General features: G+C 34.0%; 2 protein-coding genes and 1 long non-coding RNA gene across 3 annotated transcripts; all 3 read left to right on the top strand.

Annotated features, from left to right (window-relative positions):
• Positions 1-1142: 1142 nt before the first annotated feature.
• Positions 1143-2156, top strand: LOC136975863 (uncharacterized). Its single transcript, XR_010880839.1, has 3 exons — positions 1143-1394; positions 1544-1613; positions 2141-2156. It is a non-coding gene; the product is annotated as an uncharacterized lncRNA (long non-coding RNA).
• Positions 2157-11277: 9121 nt separating this feature from the next.
• LOC136975862 (uncharacterized) lies at positions 11278-16693 on the top strand. Its single transcript, XM_067271005.1, has 3 exons — positions 11278-11312; positions 15642-15707; positions 15890-16693. The coding sequence occupies exons 1-3, from the start codon at positions 11282-11284 to the stop codon at positions 16648-16650; spliced, it is 858 nt and encodes a 285-aa protein (XP_067127106.1). The 5' UTR covers positions 11278-11281; the 3' UTR covers positions 16651-16693.
• Positions 16694-19126: 2433 nt separating this feature from the next.
• LOC136975861 (uncharacterized) lies at positions 19127-20475 on the top strand. Its single transcript, XM_067271004.1, has 3 exons — positions 19127-19195; positions 19266-19330; positions 19786-20475. Exons 1-3 carry the CDS (start codon positions 19165-19167, stop codon positions 20287-20289), a joined length of 600 nt encoding a protein of 199 aa, XP_067127105.1. The 5' UTR covers positions 19127-19164; the 3' UTR covers positions 20290-20475.
• Positions 20476-20675: the final 200 nt, after the last annotated feature.

The raw sequence follows: 20675 nt of genomic DNA, 5'->3' as shown, positions 1-20675 counted from the left end.
ACGGCTGATAATTTGATTATAAGATTTTACTTCCGCGATTAGTTTTTGGGCGAGGAAAATTTATCATGGAAGAATGATATAAGATTTTTAGACTTATTTTTTGCTAATCTATCAATAGCTTGCGGGAGTGTTCTTTGTACTGAAACACCCTGTATATCTACCTACGTAAAAAACAACGTAATTATTTAACGGGCCAAAAAACTCACGTCCAGAGGAATTAAAACAACACGAGTAATTATTAAAAATATTTATTAGTTCAAATTAGCTACTGATAAAAACAGATTTAGAATTTATTACGTTACATTAATGGGAGGACTGAGTTTGCACGTCTCTTACCAAGGAAACATAATTAGGTGTATATCCTGACAAAGATAATAATAATGATTCTTCAGTATGGGAATCAGTCAGGACAGAATGTTTAGTCTTCGTTAACTTTAAGTATGAAAATGCCAATTCACACAGGTATGTAGTTCCGAAACAGGAATAAATATATTTGCTACATTTGGTGATACTGGGATATTTTTCTCAATTGACGTATTTCCAAAAATCCAAAAATATAGAGGTCTGTTGCCGAAAACGCTCACTTATCGAGTAAATAGATAGGTAAGAAAAGCCATAATTTAATTTAAAACATAAAGAACAGGTACTTACATTTTAAACAAATGAAAAAATTGAAACTCGACGTTGTCACCGTGGATAAATAATATTGATTAATAATAATAATATTGTTAATACTAAAGAAAAGAAGCTACCGCATGACGGTATCAAATATTCAAGCTAAATAGCTGTGTTTTCTACGAGTCCAGTGTTAACTGCATGCATATTGTTGCTTTTGCGCGTTACGTCCACGAGTTGCGTTCAGTTACAAGTGTAACACATTAAGTCAAGACATCGCGAGCGATCGACCAAAATTGGCATCGTGATCGACTTGTTGGCCACCCCTGTTCTAGAGCATTGAGAGCAGCATATAGATCTTTAGTTCATTGCTGTAGATCTAATCTTCGGTTGTCTCGAATTGAGATAATGCTTGAAATTTTGTCAATTATAGTTTTAAATATATCATTAATTCAAATCTCAATAATTATAAACACATTTATTATATTTAATTTATTGTTTTATGTATTATTATTCTCAATTTCTTTACAGCAATATTAGTAAAGATGAACGAAAATTCTCAGAAAAATTTCAATCTCCACTTTAAGATTGTGTACACTTTAATTTTTTTACAACTTGCTGCGCTTGGTATTTTACTCTATTCTTTTTATATCTGGCATTATCATGAAGTGGACTTACAACAGAGAGGAAAATTTTCCGGAAAGAAATTAGAATGTTACTTCGATAATGATGTCCACTCGGGTATTGATATTAAATGTCCGACTGGTGAAAACGTTGGAGTAAGTGATATATTTTCTGAATTGTATTTTGACGAGTGTCAATATAAACAGTAAACACTTTACAGTTATTATTGATACTATGAGAAATTTACAAATAGATTTTAATTAGAATTTAAATTGTATACAGTCGCCATTGTGTAATTTTTCAGACAAATGATTTTCGGACACTTTGCGTTGCATTGGATGCCGTATACCGGAATAATTGTCAAATAATACCAGGTACGTATTAAATAATATTTACTGGCTTTTCGAATATTATAAATACAATATTTTATGTTTCTATCAAAATTACTTTATTGCTATAAATTTAAAGTTTTACAATTTCTAATGTTCAACATTAGAAATTACATCTGCAATGTAGAATGTATTACTGACAATCAATTGTAGTGGCCATACCTCGGTGAAATACAGTTTTTAGTGAAATTGTTTTAATGAAAAACCAGCAAAAGTTCAAAAATACTTCAATAGTCCGACATCTTTACCATTCAATACATGGTCCAGGGATTACGGGGATTCGTGTCTAACACTAAAGCAATTAAGTGATCAGTCAGGGGGGTGTAAACAGAAAACCAGAACATCATAAACAGAATAACATAAAATATTGAATTATAGACTGGATTATAACAAAATCCATAGATTAAAATACGTAAAAACCCGACGCAAACTAATTAAAGGTTTATGTAAAAGTATGAAAGAAGTACAGATGTATATATAGAAATTGTTAAAGTTCTCACACTCCAATATAGTAACGAATATACGCAGGAAAATTTGGTAAATGTATGAAAAAAAAGTGCGAAAATGCGAAAAATTGCTTGTAGTTGATCTATTATTGGTTTGATTTTCTGTTGCCACTTCTGCCTTATAATTTCATTTTGTATTGATTAATTAGCTTTTATTACACGAGAAATTTACAACTATAAACAAGAAGTATGGAAATTAAAAGAGTAATTAGCGAAGTTAGAAAAAATCCGAGAACAGAAATTCAGGAAAAGAAGTACTTTACACGTAAGCCAAGAAGAATGCGAAAACTTGCTTGAGGAAAAATGGAAAGTGGAACACGGAACACACGAATCAACTGGAAAGTACTACATCAAAGTAATTCTATCAAAATATATTTCTTAAATAATATTCAATATTTATTTTTTCTGTTTGAATAAGAATTGCTTTACATAAATACCTTAAGTGTCTGTATATTATAAGAATTTAAACATTTAAGATCCTTAACTGGTCAGAGTTTGGTATATTTAAGAAAAATTTTAAATATAAAATTAGCTATCATGTTTTGAGAAATTCGTCCGAAAAACTATTGGTTTAATACACGAAGTTAATCCAGGACACGGAGGTACTTTTTATCATTAAAACGAATATGAAAATAATTTAAATTTTTTATTTTCTTTTAATCGAAATGATTTTTAGTTGGAGAAAAAGGCCAAAAAGGGGAATCCGGGCTGAAAGGAAACAAAGGAGATAAAGGTAAATAAAGAATTTCGCTTTTACAGTTCGCAAGAGGACACAAAAGTATAGACTCAAGTAATGTTTTTTGTATAAATACTTCGTTGTAAGCTAGATACTATTTACATAGTATCAAATTAGTGACAAATACAACAAACAACTTTCTATTTATTCTTTGTACAATATAGTCTTTTATCCTATTAATACTTTTCGGCAATGTCTATGCTTTAAAAAGTTGAAGTAATCGAATTGGCACGGTATCGATAAGATTTCAATGAATGATTTATCAATTTTCAACTATGAAATTTCTATTATTTGAATCATTTTGTTTCGTTATGTGAACTCCACGCCTTTTCAACACATATTTTATCGGATAAAGATGAAGAAATTTTAATGACTTTTTAAAAATTCTATTCCTTATTGGGTTTTTATGTATATATGGGATCGTAAAGTTTAGTGGAATAACTTGTTGTCGCGTGTTATTGGGCTGAAATTTGAAAAATTTGTAGATCTATAAATTCCCACTGTTGTCCGCTGTCCGACTGTCTTTCCTTAATCTCGAAAAAGGTGTTAGATAGATGACTGGCATGACTATTGTTAAAGGTACAGAGGTAGTGTATAGTAGGCAATTAGTAGTGTATAGGGGCAATGCACTACTAATTCGAAGTAAAGAGCAGACATTTTAAATTGAATAAATTAACAATATGATTAAAAATTGCCTGGCATTGTGTCCCTGTCATAATAAGTAATTGCTCATTTTTGTTCGTTATGCTTTTAAACTCAATTTATGATTACAACTATTTCCAAATCAACGAACATAAATATTTTAAAAATTTGGGACGTTAGAGAAAGTCATCAGTTTATGCTATTCCAGTGGAAGTTGTATTGAGGAATGTTGAGGTTACCATCTACAATTTTTATTTATTTATCTTATTTTATGGTCTAGATTGTAAGTAGGATTAAGTGCCGTAAATAAAATTCGCGAAACACTTTTTACAGCAAGAGCTCACAACCTAATTCTTTCTGTTACATTAGATAATATTATTTCACAATGTTATTGTGAAATGCGCCAGGGAAGTGGACAGAGTCGCACCTCCTTTTTCTCGGCTAACAGGTCGGGGAGACCTGCCCATGGTCAAGATTCGTTACGCGAGTGGAGGAAGTTGATGGGTTCGACGATAGAGCGGCAGCGGCGATACTCGAATAAATGACATTAACAACGAATAAAACAACAACAATTTATTTAAACTAAATGCTACAGTTACAATATAGACAAACTACCAACGCCTAAGTTCGAATACGCGGAGGGAGAGTTTACATGAATTTGGGGTCATACCACGTGATCCGGGTCGGTCTTCCCTCTAGACCAAAGTATCCTCGGCAAGGTATTTCTTCGTTCGACATCGGGTTCCCTCAGGACTTGGGACGCACACACACTGTCTCATCCACACTACGTAACCGACCGACCCCCTTTCCCTCTCTTGTCACCCTTTTATCATCTCGGTCACGTTTCTCGTTTTTTGCCAACCAGCATTATTTGAATGTTGTTCTTCATGATTCATATTTTCTTCGTCAGAACCAAACAATACAATATTTTATTGTTAGCGTTTGGTTCCAGCAGGTTCGAATTTTCACATCGCCCCGGTCTTTCTGAAATCGTATCTGTCCCTAAAGGGCAGGTTCGATTTTTTCCTTGAGAGGATGGCTATTTGAGTGCGCTTTCTCTCTCCTAATTAGTGATTTAAATGGCGACTTAAATTAGTGCCTTAAATTAGCGACAGTGATTTACATGGTGAATTTAACAACTTTTTCCTTCGTGACAATAAAATATTATTCGGGTGTGCGTTACAACAATTTCTTGTGTTAAAACAGTCACTTTTGGTTTTGTAAACAATAACGGAGTTCCTGGAAGTAGGGTTGTTCTCCCCGCTGGCACGTGGTACTGACGTAGGTTCCTTCTGTCGTTCGGTACGAGAGTAAAAGTTCAAAGTTCTACGTGTTCGTTAGTCTCCTTTGTTGAAGTGTGCTCGCTGGATAGTACTACTTTGCTGGCTTGTCCATTGGAGATAAAAAGGAACTTGTCGGTGCGAGTGATTCTCAACTTCGGTGGTTATTTGTAGTCCTAGGTGGTTCCGTTGAGGCGATGAGGTCGTCCTATCTGGTACTCACAAAAGTTAATGATAAACAGTCATTTGAAATGAGAATTCTATTTGTTCTCGGATAGAGGTACGCATTTTACAGATATAATTGAAGTCTACTCTCCCTCAGGCCGATAGGGTGATAAAATCTAACTTAATTCTAATTGGAAAAGCTAATACTTTTCGTGTAATTCTAAGACTAGATAAAATTCGAATAAATGGGATATTCTATGCGAAGATAATATAATATAATATAATTTCATGATATAATATGATATATATTTTTGTGCTTATGCAAAAGCCACTCGATCGCCTTGTTGACGGCTATTTCCGTCCTTCACTGTTAAGAGGTTAACATGACGGTGTTAATAAGGTTGAACAATAGGACGTTGGGTTAGTTGTGCTATATCGCTCCGAGGGAGTTGTTTCTAGGTAGGGTTGGGCACTTCCCGGAAGTGGAGCTTCCCTTTCGTGGAGAGGAATTTCTTCCTGTCTGTTCTCTTGCGGTTGTTGTCTGACTGTCAGAGTTTGTCATCGGTGGCGTATAATAGGACAGACAATATAGATAATGTAGATAAAGAATATTGCAGCATTAAAACAACTAGCAAGTATGGTGATTAACGTATGTAAGTAGGAAGTTGGTGCGGGGGTGGATATCATTCGTAACAAGTGGTTGAGATCGTATTTAACGTTGGATAAGGCCCGATCTGCTAACCGGATATCGTAGTCCGTCGATGATTTTAACATTTCTTGCGTTTGCGGTTCTTTAAGACAGAATTGGCAAAGTTGAATCTCTGTTTGATTGATAATATGGTCGATTTGTGGGAAGACCAATTGTTGCGCCAACTGGAGTGATAGAGTTGTCTAGCCCCGGAAATGTGATGTGAGGATAACTCCTGGTAAATAGTCTGTACGTGCCTTTGGGAGATTGATTATCCCAGTATTATTTAATTTTTTGATCGTAGATATAAAGGAGCTTTTTGATGCCGACTTGGGCACTTAATAGTTAAGGTGAGAGGCTCGGGAGTGGAATACATCCATGCTTCTGGTTGATTTAACCTTTTAAAGATCGGCGTATAGTTGAGGATGATCTGCTGACAGCATAGGTCCTTGACCTGTAGCTCATTTCCGCTGAACAGCGCATATTCACAGCTTCATTGAGGAATATTCAATGAACAGATGGCGAATGAGATAAGATGTATTAGCGTGTCATGATTAATTAGATTAACGATAAATTTATTAGACAAGCTATCTTCTCCACCTTCTGGGGTACCTTCCCGTTGGTGCCCTCATTTGTTTGGCACCCGGAACTTAAAGGGAAGATGTCCGACTAGTAGTGAGAGAAATAAACTGAGGTATCCGGCTAAGATTACGAGTGGGCTGCGTCATAACCCATGGTTGGTCTACTACTGGCACTCAGCTTCGAAGGGTGTATGGAGGTGTAATCTCCTTTTTTTCCTTCCGGTTCTGGTTTGGCAACTTCACTTTCGAGCTCGGACTCTGCTTCCTCGTGTTCACTTTCTGGTTCCGTTTCATCGCTGGGATAAGATTACTCTTCTGTTAGTGAAGGGAGTACAGTCGTTAATGCGTCTTCGATGGATGATGCAACAGATGGCTGGATGCTTGTCTCTGTGTTATCCTGGTGTATTCGGGGTCGCTTAGCCTTTCGATTGGCATCGGTCTTTCTCTTGCTTCGGATTTGTAGTTTCTGCCTCTCCTTTTCTTTTGCAACAGGTATTCGTTTCTGCTGAGGGGTGTCTGAGAGGAATTTTTCTCTCTTTTATTGCGGGTCTTACGCCACTTTCTCCCTCTTGCGCAGCCGTCTAGGTGTGCAAAAGTGTATTGTTTATCCATTTGGTAGGATGACTTGATCCTGAGCAAGATCTAAAATTAATCGTGCGGTTTGATGAGGTCTTGCCCCAAAAATCCTTCACACGGGTTTGTGACTTTGGCTCGTATGATGGCACATGGCATGGCGTATTTCTTTCCCCGTAATTTAAACGTGGGCGTCACTGATCCTATAGCGGTAATTGGCTCTCCTAAGCTGTTTTTTAATTTCTTTCAGGGCCCGAATTTTATGGAGCTTTCCTTTTTAATTTATTCGCTAAATTGTTTGATATGAGTGTACGTGCTGCACTGGTATTAACTTGCATTTTCACTGGAATATTAATATAAACTAATATAATAGGTTCGTGCCTTGAGATAGTTCTAGTTATTCCTACCTTGCCTTTCCACCTCGTCTCATTCTCATTGGTCGAATCTGTTTGGGGTGGAGAAAGGTTCTTACTCAATTCAGAATAGTGTCGTTTTTGCTTAGATACCGTATAAGGGGTCCTAGTAGAGTAATTATATCGAGGTCGCTGATCTTGGATGCTTCGAATAATGCCTGTCCATCCGTTTTGATTTTCTTCGATAGGTCAAGAGCTATTATGATCATTTTCGCTTTCACGTCTCCTTGGAGATTCATTTCGTTGACACGTAGGAGAAGCGTTTCTATTAGTATCTCTGCGACCGCGGGAAGCATTCCAGTTCCTATAGTTTTGATCATTTGGTCAATCGGTTCTATGGCTAGTATTATCTGGGCGGTATCCTCCTCGCCGGAAAGGCGGGTTGTTATAATTCCCTGGATTATTTCGCCTCCACGGAGGGGTTCTAATATTACCTGTCGACAAGGTTCGTATTAGCCCTTCCACTTTCGCTTTAAGTTCTGCATAGCCGACGTTAATTGAGCTATCTTGTCCTGTGAGGGGGAGTCTGTCACTTGCTCGCTTTCCCAGACTGTTCGCATAATTCCTCGAGGATAGAAGGTAAGCTGTTCGATCGTTTTTTCACTGATTGCCGCATTGAGCGCTTTGTCAAAAGTTTCAGCCTAGTGGCTCATTACTCTCTGGCAAATCCTTATATCTATTCCGTTGAGAAATTGCGCTTTTAACCATTCATCTAACTACTTGCTATGAATGCGCTCAATAATAGCAGCTTCCGCGGAATATGCACAGGACTCTGGCGTGATCTCGATTTCCATGGCTAGCTCTTGGAGCCAGGCAGCATATGCTTGTACGTCCTCGTCCCTTCTTTGTACGCAGGTATAGAATTTACTAAGCCTAAACGAAAAAGGTTCCCGTTCGAACCGCTCGATTATTAAGCGCTTGAATTCGTCAAAGTCGTTGACCTCTTTGATTCATCGGTCTTTCCGGACGAATTCCCGAGCTATCCCAATGAGTTTGAGCTTGGCTACAGCCAGCATTTGGGCCTTTGACCATGCCGCAACTTTCATCATGTCCGCTAAGGAGTTGAAAAAATCCGTGACTCTGATGCCTTCCATTTCTCCGGTAAACACGGGCAGTAATGGAATTATTCCGCCCAACCCTCCTAGCATGAGGGGATTTGGATTCGAGTTTTGGTGAGCTAGCCCTGCCGCAGGTTGCAATCGCCCTCCATTCTTCCTAATAAGTTAGCTTAGATTGGAACTACTTCCGATACTATTCCTAGTCTTTCTGCCTATGATTTAGGCCCCTACTTCAACTGGAATGGTTTTTGTTATTCGAATATTGTCCTTTCCGCTCTATCGATTATTCGAAGAAGTCGAACTCCACCCCTGACACCAATTTGTGGATGCACCAAGGAGGTGGACAGAGTCGCACCTCCTTTTCTCGGCTAACAGGTCGGGGAGACCTGCCCACGGTCAAGATTCGTTACGCGTCAGATTCGTTATGCGTCAGATTCCCAGGTCGGATTCGTTATGCGTCACGCGTTACGCGAGTGAAGGAAGTTGATGGGTTTGACAATAGAGCAGCGGCAGCGATACTCGAATAAATGACATTAACAACGAATAAAACAACAACAATTTATTTAGATTAAACGCTACAGTTTCAATAGGGGCAAGCTACCGTCGCCTAAGTTCGGATACGTGATGGGAGAGTTTACATGAATTTGGGGTCATACCACGTAATCCGGGTTGGTCTTTCCTCTAGACCAAAGTATCCTCGGCAAGGTATTCCTTCGTTCGACATCAGGTTCATTCGGGACTCAGGACGCACAAACACACTTTCTTATCGATACTACGTAACCGACCGACTTCCTTTTCCTCTCTTGTCGCCTTTTCATCGTCTCAGTCACGTTTCTTATTTTCACTAACCAGCAGCATTATTCGAATGTTGTTTCTCATGACTCATGTTTTTTTCGTGAGAACCAAACAATAAAATATTTAATTGTTAGCGTTTGGTTTAGGCAGGTTCGAATTTTCACATCATATTTGTATATAGAACAAAATTGTATTGACTGTCTGCATAATATATAAGATAAGGGATCGTTTTTATTTGGTAAAAATGCTTTCATCAGCATTAGTGTTGGTTAATTTCATCTTAAATTGATCGATGTATTGAAAATCAGCACCAAATAAAATATTACAGAACACAAAAACGATTTTAGTGGTATTGCGTGTCAAGTGTAAATTTGCAACAGTACCCCATATTAGCTATCACAAATCAGCACTGCCTTACCGAATAACTGCATATGAATACAATATGAAAAAATGTTGTAATGAACTGGTATAAAATGAGAAAAACAAAATGTTTACCACTGATTCAGAAAAAAATTACAAAAACTTAAAGATAGCCATTTGCACTAAACAATAACAGAAATTGATTTGTAAAGTAGTTTGGTTTTAATTCAATAAAATATTGTGTAGATGGTAAGAACAGCTTGAGTCATAAATTTTTATGCTTTTTTTTATATTTGATGATATAAACAAAAAATAAATGTTTGTTGTAGTTAATAATATAGTATAACAATATTTGCTACTCTTGACTGTACCTTTCACAAACGTGTATAACGCAATTTTCCATTGAAAACGATAAACCTAATTTTTGACCTATTAAAATTATACAAAAATTTTTTCAATTTATCTCATTTTTACCAAATTACCTATTAAAATAAAATAAACTTACTTTATTAAATAATAACTTTGCAAAACATATGTAAAAAGGTGAAACAGGAAAACCAGGATTCCCAGGAATTCCAGGAATCAAAGGTATTCAAGGAGAAAAAGGAACTGAAGGAATATCCGGAAAAAACGGTGTACCAGGTCCAATTGGACACCAGGAATTTCAGGCATGCAGAATTTAAAAATTAAAATTATTAATATATAGTATTATTATATTATCTATTTACAACATTGAGAATTTATCAAGGTTTACCAGGACCAATAGGACACAATGGAGAACTTGGTATTAAAGGTAAATATAAATATACGAAATCCATAATTTTATTCTGTAAAATTAAATGCACATATCTTTTAACGTTTCCTTTATATATATTTTAAATATTTGTGTAAGGTGAAAGAGGAGAACCAGGTTTCCCAGGAATTCCAGGAATCGAAGGTATTCAAGGGGAAAAAGAAACTGAAGGAATACCAGGAATACCAGGAATACCAGGAAAACCAGGTCCAATTGGACCACCAGGAATTCCAGGCATGCAGAATTTAAAAATTAAAATTATTAATATATAGTATTATTATATTGTCTATTTACAACATTGTGGGTTTATCAAGGTTTACCAGGACCAATGGGACACGATGGAGCACCTGGTATTAAAGGTAAATATAAATATACGAAATCCATAATTTTATACTGTAAAATTAAATGCACATATTTTTAACGTTTCCTTTATATATATTTTAAATATTTGTGTAAGGTGAAAGAGGAGAACCAGGTTTCCCAGGAATTCCAGGAATCGAAGGTATTCAAGGGGAAAAAGGAACTGAAGGAATACTAGAAATACCAGGAATACCAGGAAAACCAGGTCCAATTGGACCACCAGGAATTCCAGGCATGCAGAATTTAAAAATTAAAATTATTAATATTTAGTATTATTATATTGTCTATTTACAACATTGTGGGTTTATCAAGGTTTACCAGGACCAATGGGACACGATGGAGCACCTGGTATTAAAGGTAAATATAAATATACGAAATCCATAATTTTATACTGTAAAATTAAATGCACATATCTTTTAACGTTTCGTTTATATATATTTTAAATATTTGTGTAAGGTGAAAGAGGAGAACCAGGTTTCCCAGGAATTCCAGGAATCGAAGATATTCAAGGGGAAAAAGGAACTGAAGGAATACCAGGAATACCAGGAATACCAGGAAAACCAGGTCCAATTGGACCACCAGGAATTCCAGGCATGCAGGGTTTAAAAATTAAAATTATTAATATATAGTATTATTATATTGTCTATTTACAACATTGTGGGTTTATAAAGGTTTACCAGGACGTGATGGCAAACCAGGACCAATGGGACACGATGGAGCACCTGGTATTAAAGGTAAATATAAATATACGAAATCCATAATTTTATACTGTAAAATTAAATGCACATATCTTTTCATATTTCATTTATATATTTTTGTCGGAAAGAAGTGACGACTAATACTTGACTTCATGCATTCCTTGTCAACATTATAATTCTAGAATGAGTTGTCCGATCTTGATGAAATTTTCTAGTACGATTCAATATTACTCACTGATGAACTGGTTAGAATTTCAACTCTCAAAAATAATCCATTTTTGTGGAACTGGAGATAGTGGTGAAAAAGAATATCGCGTTTTTATTCAGTATAGATCATTTTTGAGAGTTGAAATTTTAATCTCTTTATCTGTATGTGATGGTGAGTCGTGCTAGAAAATTGAATCAAGATCGGACAACTCATTCTAGAGTTATAATGTTGACAAGGAATGCATGAAGTCAAGCGTTAGTCGCTTCCTGCACGCACGTGTAGAAGCGTCCTCTAGTGGTCAAAAAATATGAAAAGCAGTAAAACGGTAATTTTGAAGTGTTAATGTTATCGCTAACTAGATACACAACAATTATAAAAAATCTTTATAGAATAATAGATCAAAAAAGTTTTCTTTTTAAAACGTGTAGCAGCAGCAATCAATATTGATGGCTTTACGATCCATTCTCTCCTTCGTCTTCCTATCGTTAGTACAAAATTTCGATCTCTAAATGGAGAAGCTGCACAGAGATTCCAGATTGAGATGAAGTCGCTCAAATTCATCTTCATCGATGAAATGTCAATGATTGGTGCAAGAATGCTTTACATGATCGAGAGAAGATCGAAGGAGATAAACCCCGAGAACGATGAGCCGTTTGGTGGATTCTTTCTCTATTTGTTTGGTGATTTTCGTCAGCTTCCTCCTGTTAAAAATACTTCTTTCTACTTGAGTGTTTTTTACAATGTATTGTTTCAATAAGGTCACTACCTTGTTGGGACATTACATTACATTCGCATTTGATTCTTTTCAGAAGTTCATGATCTTAGTAATTCTCATAGACAAAATAGCGCAGATAGTTTTTTCACAGATGTCTTACATCTAGCTTCGGGTCATTTCTCTGATACAGATCTGAACATTCTGACGACAAGAAATGGAGCCTATTTATCCACAGATGAACTTGATCATTTCCAAACGGCAGTAGAGCTATATGCAACAAACGAGCGAGTTAAACAAAGCAACGAAGACTACTTGCAGTCAACTGGATGCCCTCTTGCTTATATAGCATCTGAAAACACTCCAGATATTGTCCTGCCTTCGTCCAAAGATGACTCGGCTCTTGGTCTATCCAAGCATTTAAATTTCTCAGTTAATGCTAGAATCATGCGGAGAGTCGACTTATGGGTGCAAGGACGTCTCGTCAATGGTTCACTAGAAACTATACGCTACATTATGTATGCACCTAATGCTCGCCCTTCAACTCTTTTTCTGTTTATGTTAGTAGAATTCGATAGCTATCGGGGACCTTTCATCTATGGTAATCTATTTTCAATAATCCCCATAACACACTCTTCGAACGATGGCAGTATATTTCAATCTCGTAGACAGTTTTCCCTTACCTTAGCATACTCGATGACTATACATAAATTACAGGGTCTTCCAAACAACTCTTCCAAAAATCAAAATAGATATAGCGAAAAAAGGAACAGCTATCGGTCTTACTTATGTTACATTCAGTCGAGTAAAAAAAATAACTGAATATTTATAAAGAGTTACAATAAAGATCGCTACGAGTCAATCTGTAAGTCCAAGGCCCATAATGATAGACAGAATTTCATGAGACGTTGGCATAGCAATTATTTAATGGCTTATTCTGACATTATATTTGTACCTTTAAATGATCCAATAAAAATCAAATGTATTGTTGAGAACGAATGATTCTTTGTTTCTTTTTTCCCTCCTAATCTAGAAAATAAAGGTGAGAGCAGCTTCGTTTGGACTAAACGCTGATACAGAGTTACTTAACTAGTTTAAATATTTGTGTAAGGTGAAAGAGGAGAACCAGGATTCCCAGGAATTCCAGGTATTCCAAGAATCGAAAGTATTCAAAGAGAAAAAAGAACTGAAGGAATACTAGGAATGCCAGGAATAAACGGTGAACCAGGTCCAATTGGACGACAAGGAATTCCAGGCATGCAGAGTTTAGAAATTAAAATAATTAACATAGCTTGTTTTATTATATTGTCTGTTCACAACATCATGGTTTTGTGAAGGTTTTCCAGTTATTAGAATGTCTGTCCGTTCTTCCTGAATCTCGGGAGTAGAGAATAGATTAAAATCAAGCCCAGATATAAAAAGCATCAGAATCCATTGTTAACTGTATTACAAATTCCGGTATGGATAATATATGAACTTTCGCTTGTTTTTCTTTTTACGATTCTTCTGTCTCGTCGATAACAGAAAGTTTCTAGAGTTGAAAAATGGGTTATAATCCTTGCGGCAAATATTAACCTATACTGCATAATGCCATTACAGTAGTGCTCTGATATCATTACACCTGTTACTAAGAGATTTTTATCGACTAAAGCTTGATAGGTACTGAGAATTAAACCAGTCTGATGCAACATTTGCTAAATAAGTACTATTATGGATGTGGTATCAAAATTTATATGCTGCACGAATCTGGGATTTTTCACTTATATATGAGCCAGACCTTGACAAGTGAAGGACAGCATTCCTAAATTCGGAGTAAGTTATACTGTTATGGGAAAACTACATAAAATTGTATATTCTACACAAAAGTACCATCTATTTGTCAACATTTATTTTATGTCTGTTCCCTTTGCCGTCTTGATTTCCTACAGGTTAACATTACTGGAACATTTTGGAAAAACAGACAACAGTTACCCTCACAGATCAAAAAAAATTATCAACAGGACAGACTGCTTATTTCAGGTCTGATTTCATTTTACTTTGTAGATTCGGAAAGAAACCATCATAGCGTATTCTTTTTTGTAATTCTCTAACCATAAATTTTTTAAATGTTAGGTATGAAAAATAGTCAGTGCTCAATGTTCCACTTTTTTTCAATTTGAAGCAATCCTTTTTAATATGATTAGTTTTCTCTACAAATATTAAAATTATCGTAATAATATTATTTACTCTCCCGCTTATAAAAGCAATTTTCTAAACAAATAAAATTGTTTGTATTTCTGTGTCCGGTCGATATTTGGAACAACACCCAATTACAATTTACAGGAGTAAATTGGCCAACTTCAGGCAAGAAGTGATAGGGTCAGCGAACTACTGAGCTTTGAGTTTAGCGCTCTTGTCAGTGTGTCATTGAGCGTTGTAATACGCGATTTATTATGTAACTACCTGGAAGTTCAATTGTTTTCATTAGAAATGACCTTCTTATCGAACAATCGGCCATTGATCGGAATCCCAATGTGTCCTCAGACCCACAAATAGTCAATGATTTCTGCAAGCATCGACCTGAGTACCCTAATTCTGATTTCTGTTACCACCACCCTATCTTTGTATTACCTGTCGATCTAGCCTAAAGTGACGACTAGCAGTAAGAGTAAACTGTGACTGGCTCCAGACCCGGATGTTGTAGAATCTACTGGGAAGCTCCCAGATACACCAGTTTACCATCATCCCAATTGCGCCCAATCTTTTAGCCTTGGGGACACTCAGTATCTCCTACCGTCAACCTTATTTAACGACTGATTGAATACGCTTAGAGTGCTTAGCTGCTATATCCTCCACTGTTGTCCTGTAGAAGATCGCGTCCCGTCTGTTAGAGTAGGTGAAATATTCGACAGTTAACCAAATAATTTTTAAGTATCTTGCAGTTAATTTTTAACGTACAAACATGCTTAAAATATTAAGTTTAATATAAATAATTTAATTTGCATTATTATACGATATTTAGTAATCAAATAATAAAATTTACTTTTCTAAATTTATCTCAGAATCTCTATTTAGTATGAAATCACTGTAATTACTGTTTGGAACCGTGCCACTATTTCTGTATACTTTTTATACACAATGAAGTTTAAACTGAAGACAGCAGGTTATTCAACATGCTCTAATCAATTCTTCATCTTGGACGGTACATCAGGCAAAACGCGTTTCGAGCATTAGACCTCTATTCGCTTGAACACCTAAATCCTGTGTCGTCATAATTGTAGCAATTTCAAAAATTCTGACAGTATTTTATATCTGGAAATAGTACGATTTAATTGTTTCGTGTCTTCAATCAACTCTACACTGTGGTTAATTAAATAGCACTAATTGTATGTTTAATTTATTTACTTGCGTGCTACGTGTACTGTTTTAGGTAATTTATACATATTACAAAACCAATTTGTTACAGGACAAAAGAAAGAAAAAGGAGAAAGAGGCGATTTTGAATCATCAATAGAAAACGTTCCAGTAAAAGGTAATAAACGAACCGGAAAAAATTACGTTTCCACATTCTAAATATTATGTTTTATGTCTCTAACTAATTCACACATTAAGTAACATTTACTTAATTTACAGTTTATCTAGTAATCATGTGAAATATTTGATAAAAAAGTTAAAAATTTTAAAGTTAAATGAATGAAATTTTTATATTTGCAGATTGCGTATTTAACAAAATTGAATATCTACAAACTTTTCAAATACCAGAGAATGTAAAGGGTGAATTTTTCTTATTAATGATAGATCCAGTTCAAGAAGAAACCGAGAAAAAATTTACTATTTTTATAAAACATTTATCTACAAATTCTAACACTGTCACAGAACATAGATTTAATACAAAGAACGAATATGAATTTGTCAAGAATTATACTTTAGACAGAAATGTTGACTTGTTAGGCACTGTATACAATAGAAGCTATTTCAGTCGATATAAAATAAAAAGGAAATTTGCGAAATACAATTTCGAGACAAATAAATTGACATCAGGAAATGTGACTGCTGACTTATTTAAGACAAGTGTATTTATTTCTGTTGTATTCTTTTTTCCAGATGAGAACTATCTTTGGGCAATGTACGAAACACATCATTCTGATTCGAAAACATATTATCATTTGTTAAAAATTGATCCACGGAATTTAGAAATTGTCTTCAGCAAGTCTGTAAATTTTAGCGAATGTAGTATAGTAAATGTAGTCATTACATTTGGCAGGATTTACTGCGTCAACATCAAAGAGCAGAAAATTGATTTATTGCCGGATATACACGAAAGGAAAAGTCCAAAAATTACATTAAATTTATCTGCAACTAATTTGGATTTAGAACGTAATCTTGTCTTTTATAATTATAAAAGTCGACATCTTTATGTATATGACCAGTTTATTTTTAACAGGTACAAACTTCATTGTTCTAAAAAAGATTGATAATTATAATTATTTGTATTATACGAAACGATAAATAAATAATCAAAATAGAAAACCTAATTTCACGGAATACGAAAGGTAGACTGAACGGTAAAACATTTTCGGGTATCATGTATTCATTATCAAAATCGTGTAGTCTATATGTCCTGATTCCACCGTTTCTTGCTCGCAAACTGTACGTGAAATTCTGTATACTCGCATAGTTCGGTTATTTAGCCATATTCTTATGGCTGTAATGTTCCCAAAGAAATGATACATTGTATAATTAAATAATATTTAAAACTAAAATGTAATAAATACATTAACTATAATTAATATTTTCTTATTTATTATATTTCAGATAAAACAGTACTAATTATTAAATATACTATTAATAAATGAAATATAGGATACATAAAGTAGCACATATTTCCGAGTGAAGCTGGATTTGTTACCAAAAGAACAAGACCAATAAACCAACAACGAGTTGCTCAACTTTTCCAGCAACTTTTAAAAATTTTGGTAGCGCCATCTGTTATTTTATAAGAAAAACTTTCTATATTTTTAACTCATAAAATGGCAAAACGCTTAATTTTGGGGGTAGGGAAATTTTGACAAAAAGCAGACGAGTTATTAAGCTTCAAACACAGTGAACAAAATCGTGTCATACACGTACATAAACGTACACTAACATTCATGACTGTAGAAAATACCCGCATTTTGTTTTCTTTTTTTTTGTATTCTCAATGTTTCGAGGAGTCCGAATTCCCAAAAGGTAAAAACGTTAGGGAGTCATTTTTCGCCGTATTGCGATACTTTTCCTCTGTTATATTATTCAGGAAAGTAAGAATTAAAACAAAGTATTACCTATTGTGTAAGTAGTAAAGCAAGGAAATTTATTTACTTTGCTGTAAACTAAAGGTGCAGGAATGAATGAGAAAATATACTGTAACATGAAACCATAAAAGTGTTTTTAAATATAACAGATAATGTTAAGTTTACATAATGAAACATACTTATGGGCATTCCGCAGAGGAAAGAAAACGGGACATTCGCTTATCTTTGGAATCTAGTAAGGAATTTTTCAAATTATAATCATAATAGTGATTGTGATGATTGGGTTTTGTAACCTTTAAAATACAATTAATTCCTTATAATATTTGTATTTTAAAATATAGGCTAAACCAAGTAAAAATAAAGGATGTTTAGACATTCATATGAGAACTTTTACACAAAGATATAAGAATTTGTTGTTTAAACATCAAATAGAATTTTTTAAATAAAGAAAATAAAAAATAAACTTATTTTAAATACAAACATGTTTAATATTAGAGTAAAACTTCATATCAAAATATTTTCGGTACATTCGATCACATTCGATTCTGAAGTAGCGCTGGGTATTTTCTGATTTTCAATGTTCAATTGTTAATTTTGTTTAAAATATAAAAAACATGCAAAAGATTCTTCGGTAGTTAGTGCATCGAAAATGAAAATACTGCTGCTGATTGATGAGGAAAGGCAACACAACACATGGACTATCTACCAATGTGAAGTATTTCTCAGAAGGACTTTCAAATACTCCTCCTGAGAAATTAGCTGAGAGACTGAGCTAAAGTATTTTTCAGTTTGTCAGCTAAACTGAGCCCTATCTTAGATGTCACAATATAAAAGAACCACTGAAAACTTTACATAGCCAATCCGTCGGTCTGCGATCACCTTCCAAGTTATAGAATAAAATTAATATAAATAGCAAATACTCCTTAATTAACGACTTAGTTTTTAACAAAATAAAATTACATGTTTTTTTTATACACACCTCTTTTTCACAAAAGTCTTTATGAAATATAATTAAAAAAATTCAGCAACGAGTTGCTTAACTTTCACAGCAAGATTTAGTGGCGTGAAAGTAATGATATTTTATAAAGAAAAACTTTTTTATATTTTTAACTATTATAAAATGAAAAAAGCTTAATTTTAAGGGTAGGGATGGGTTTATAAAAAATTGTAAGTGCTAATAACGAGTAAATTCGTCATTAAGTCTGATCATACTGCAGATACACACTTCCCCCTTTATCTCCCCATCGCTTTGGCCTTTAATCACAAAAGGCACAGGAGTTATTAAGCTTTAAAGAGGGTGAACAAAATCGTATATTTTTTGAACTTTTCGACGTTTAAAGGTCCCCTGAGTCCAAAAGTTAAAATATTAGGCTCAATACAATTTTAAAGAAATTCCGCAACAGTAAATTACAAAAGTAATATTGTTTAACTTGTACGCGAGTAACTTAAGTGCATGAATCATATTTTATCCCTTTGAAAGATATTTTATATTATTATAAATTCAATCGTTATTTATATAAACAAGGATATTAAACAATTATTTCGTTAACATATTTATGAATTTATATTATACGACATTTGTAAACTTATACACATCTTACGAAAACATATGTTATGAAATTATGTAGAATTTCTGCCCCAAATGGCTATAAAAGACAAGCAGTGTGATTTATATTCCATACGTTTTGCAGCAGAAAGATGCAGTTCAAGCTCTTACAACTCCTTTTTGGTAATATATTTAATAATATTGTATATAATTATATGTATTTTATCAAAAATCTATATACTTTTCATTATAGTGGTGTCCTGTATCCATTTTATAACCTGCGTATATGATGATGATTCGACTAAAATAGACACAGTTGTAAGTAGTTAACTTTACGTCTTTGTTTTTCGCTATTCTTTTCTTTTGTTTATCTTCTCACCGGTCATTCTCTTGTTTTGCAGATACCAATATACACACTTCAATATTTCTTTGGCTTTTGTCATTTTTTATCCTCTATTTGCCTACAACACAATTGCTATCACGCTCTTACAGTAGTATAACTTTACTTCTGCCGAATCTACTTTTTTTTATGTAATCATTTCCGATTTTATCGGATTATTTTCATATTTCACAACTCCATTTTCTTTTTCGAAACTTTTTGTGTCATAGCAGACTTGCATACCGACTAGTATAATTAAAATCTCATATTAATCGGTAAATTTTCTTCAAATTCCTTCATTCTTCTTGTTTATCTATCTAATTTTCCATTCTTTTATATATAAAATACACATTTTTATTATCATTTTAATTAATCAGTTTTATATTTTTGCTAGGAAAAATTTTACACGACTGAGAAAACAACCGATAACTTCTATACAACTGAGAGCGGAGATGAAATTATTGAACGTATGAAACAATTCGAATCTATGCTAAATTTGTTGAGATATCCAGCGGTTGTTCTTCAGGATGCCTTTCAGACCATGTTCTTCAAGACCGGTGACTTGAAACCAACAATAATCTTAGATTCTCTGCTGTCAAGAATTTTACCTCTATTAGAAAACGAAAACAAAGAAGTATTATTTACTCTCTTCACTTTCATAAAAGACTATTTTACAAGAGATCTTTCTTTTGATGATCTCATTGTATATTATGATGAAATCGAACCCGCATTGAAATACAAATTTGAAATACTTATCATTGCATTACAAGATTTGAATGTAGAGCTATTGAAATACAACGCCATGGATATAACCCCCGAAATTAGAGCAATTCTTCAAAGGCAGCAATACTTCTATAGTAGAAAGTTATACATAGATTTTTCTGATAATAAGAAATAAATATAATTTGCGCTGTACTGATGTGAATATCACAGATTTAATATAACAATCTTTTTAAATATTCAAGATTAATTATAATAACGATGTTGATGCTATCGGAAGGATAGAAAATTATAATTGTCTCTTACTTTGTACTATACTTTTATTCAAATAAATTTATCGCATTGAATGATTTAATATTGTTTTTAATATAATATTTAAATTGCTATATCTCGCTGAAAATTCCGGATAGAATTTTGGAAATTATTTAAACTAGAGCTGAAAAACGATGAGAAGTGAAAACTCCTTATTCTTCAATTTAATCGAATAATAAATGTTTTATCACTTGATTACAAGTTCTTCCCGAGAGAAAAGTGTAGTCAGTACTTGATATCAAGTAGTCCGCA

Source organism: Centruroides vittatus, unplaced genomic scaffold (genome assembly GCF_030686945.1).
Source record: "Centruroides vittatus isolate TY-2023 unplaced genomic scaffold, ASM3068694v2 contig_390, whole genome shotgun sequence".
NCBI classification, from domain to species: Eukaryota; Metazoa; Arthropoda; class Arachnida; order Scorpiones; family Buthidae; genus Centruroides; species Centruroides vittatus.
The sequence above is the reverse complement of the archived record's forward strand: the minus strand, read 5'-3'. Positions and strand labels throughout refer to the sequence as shown.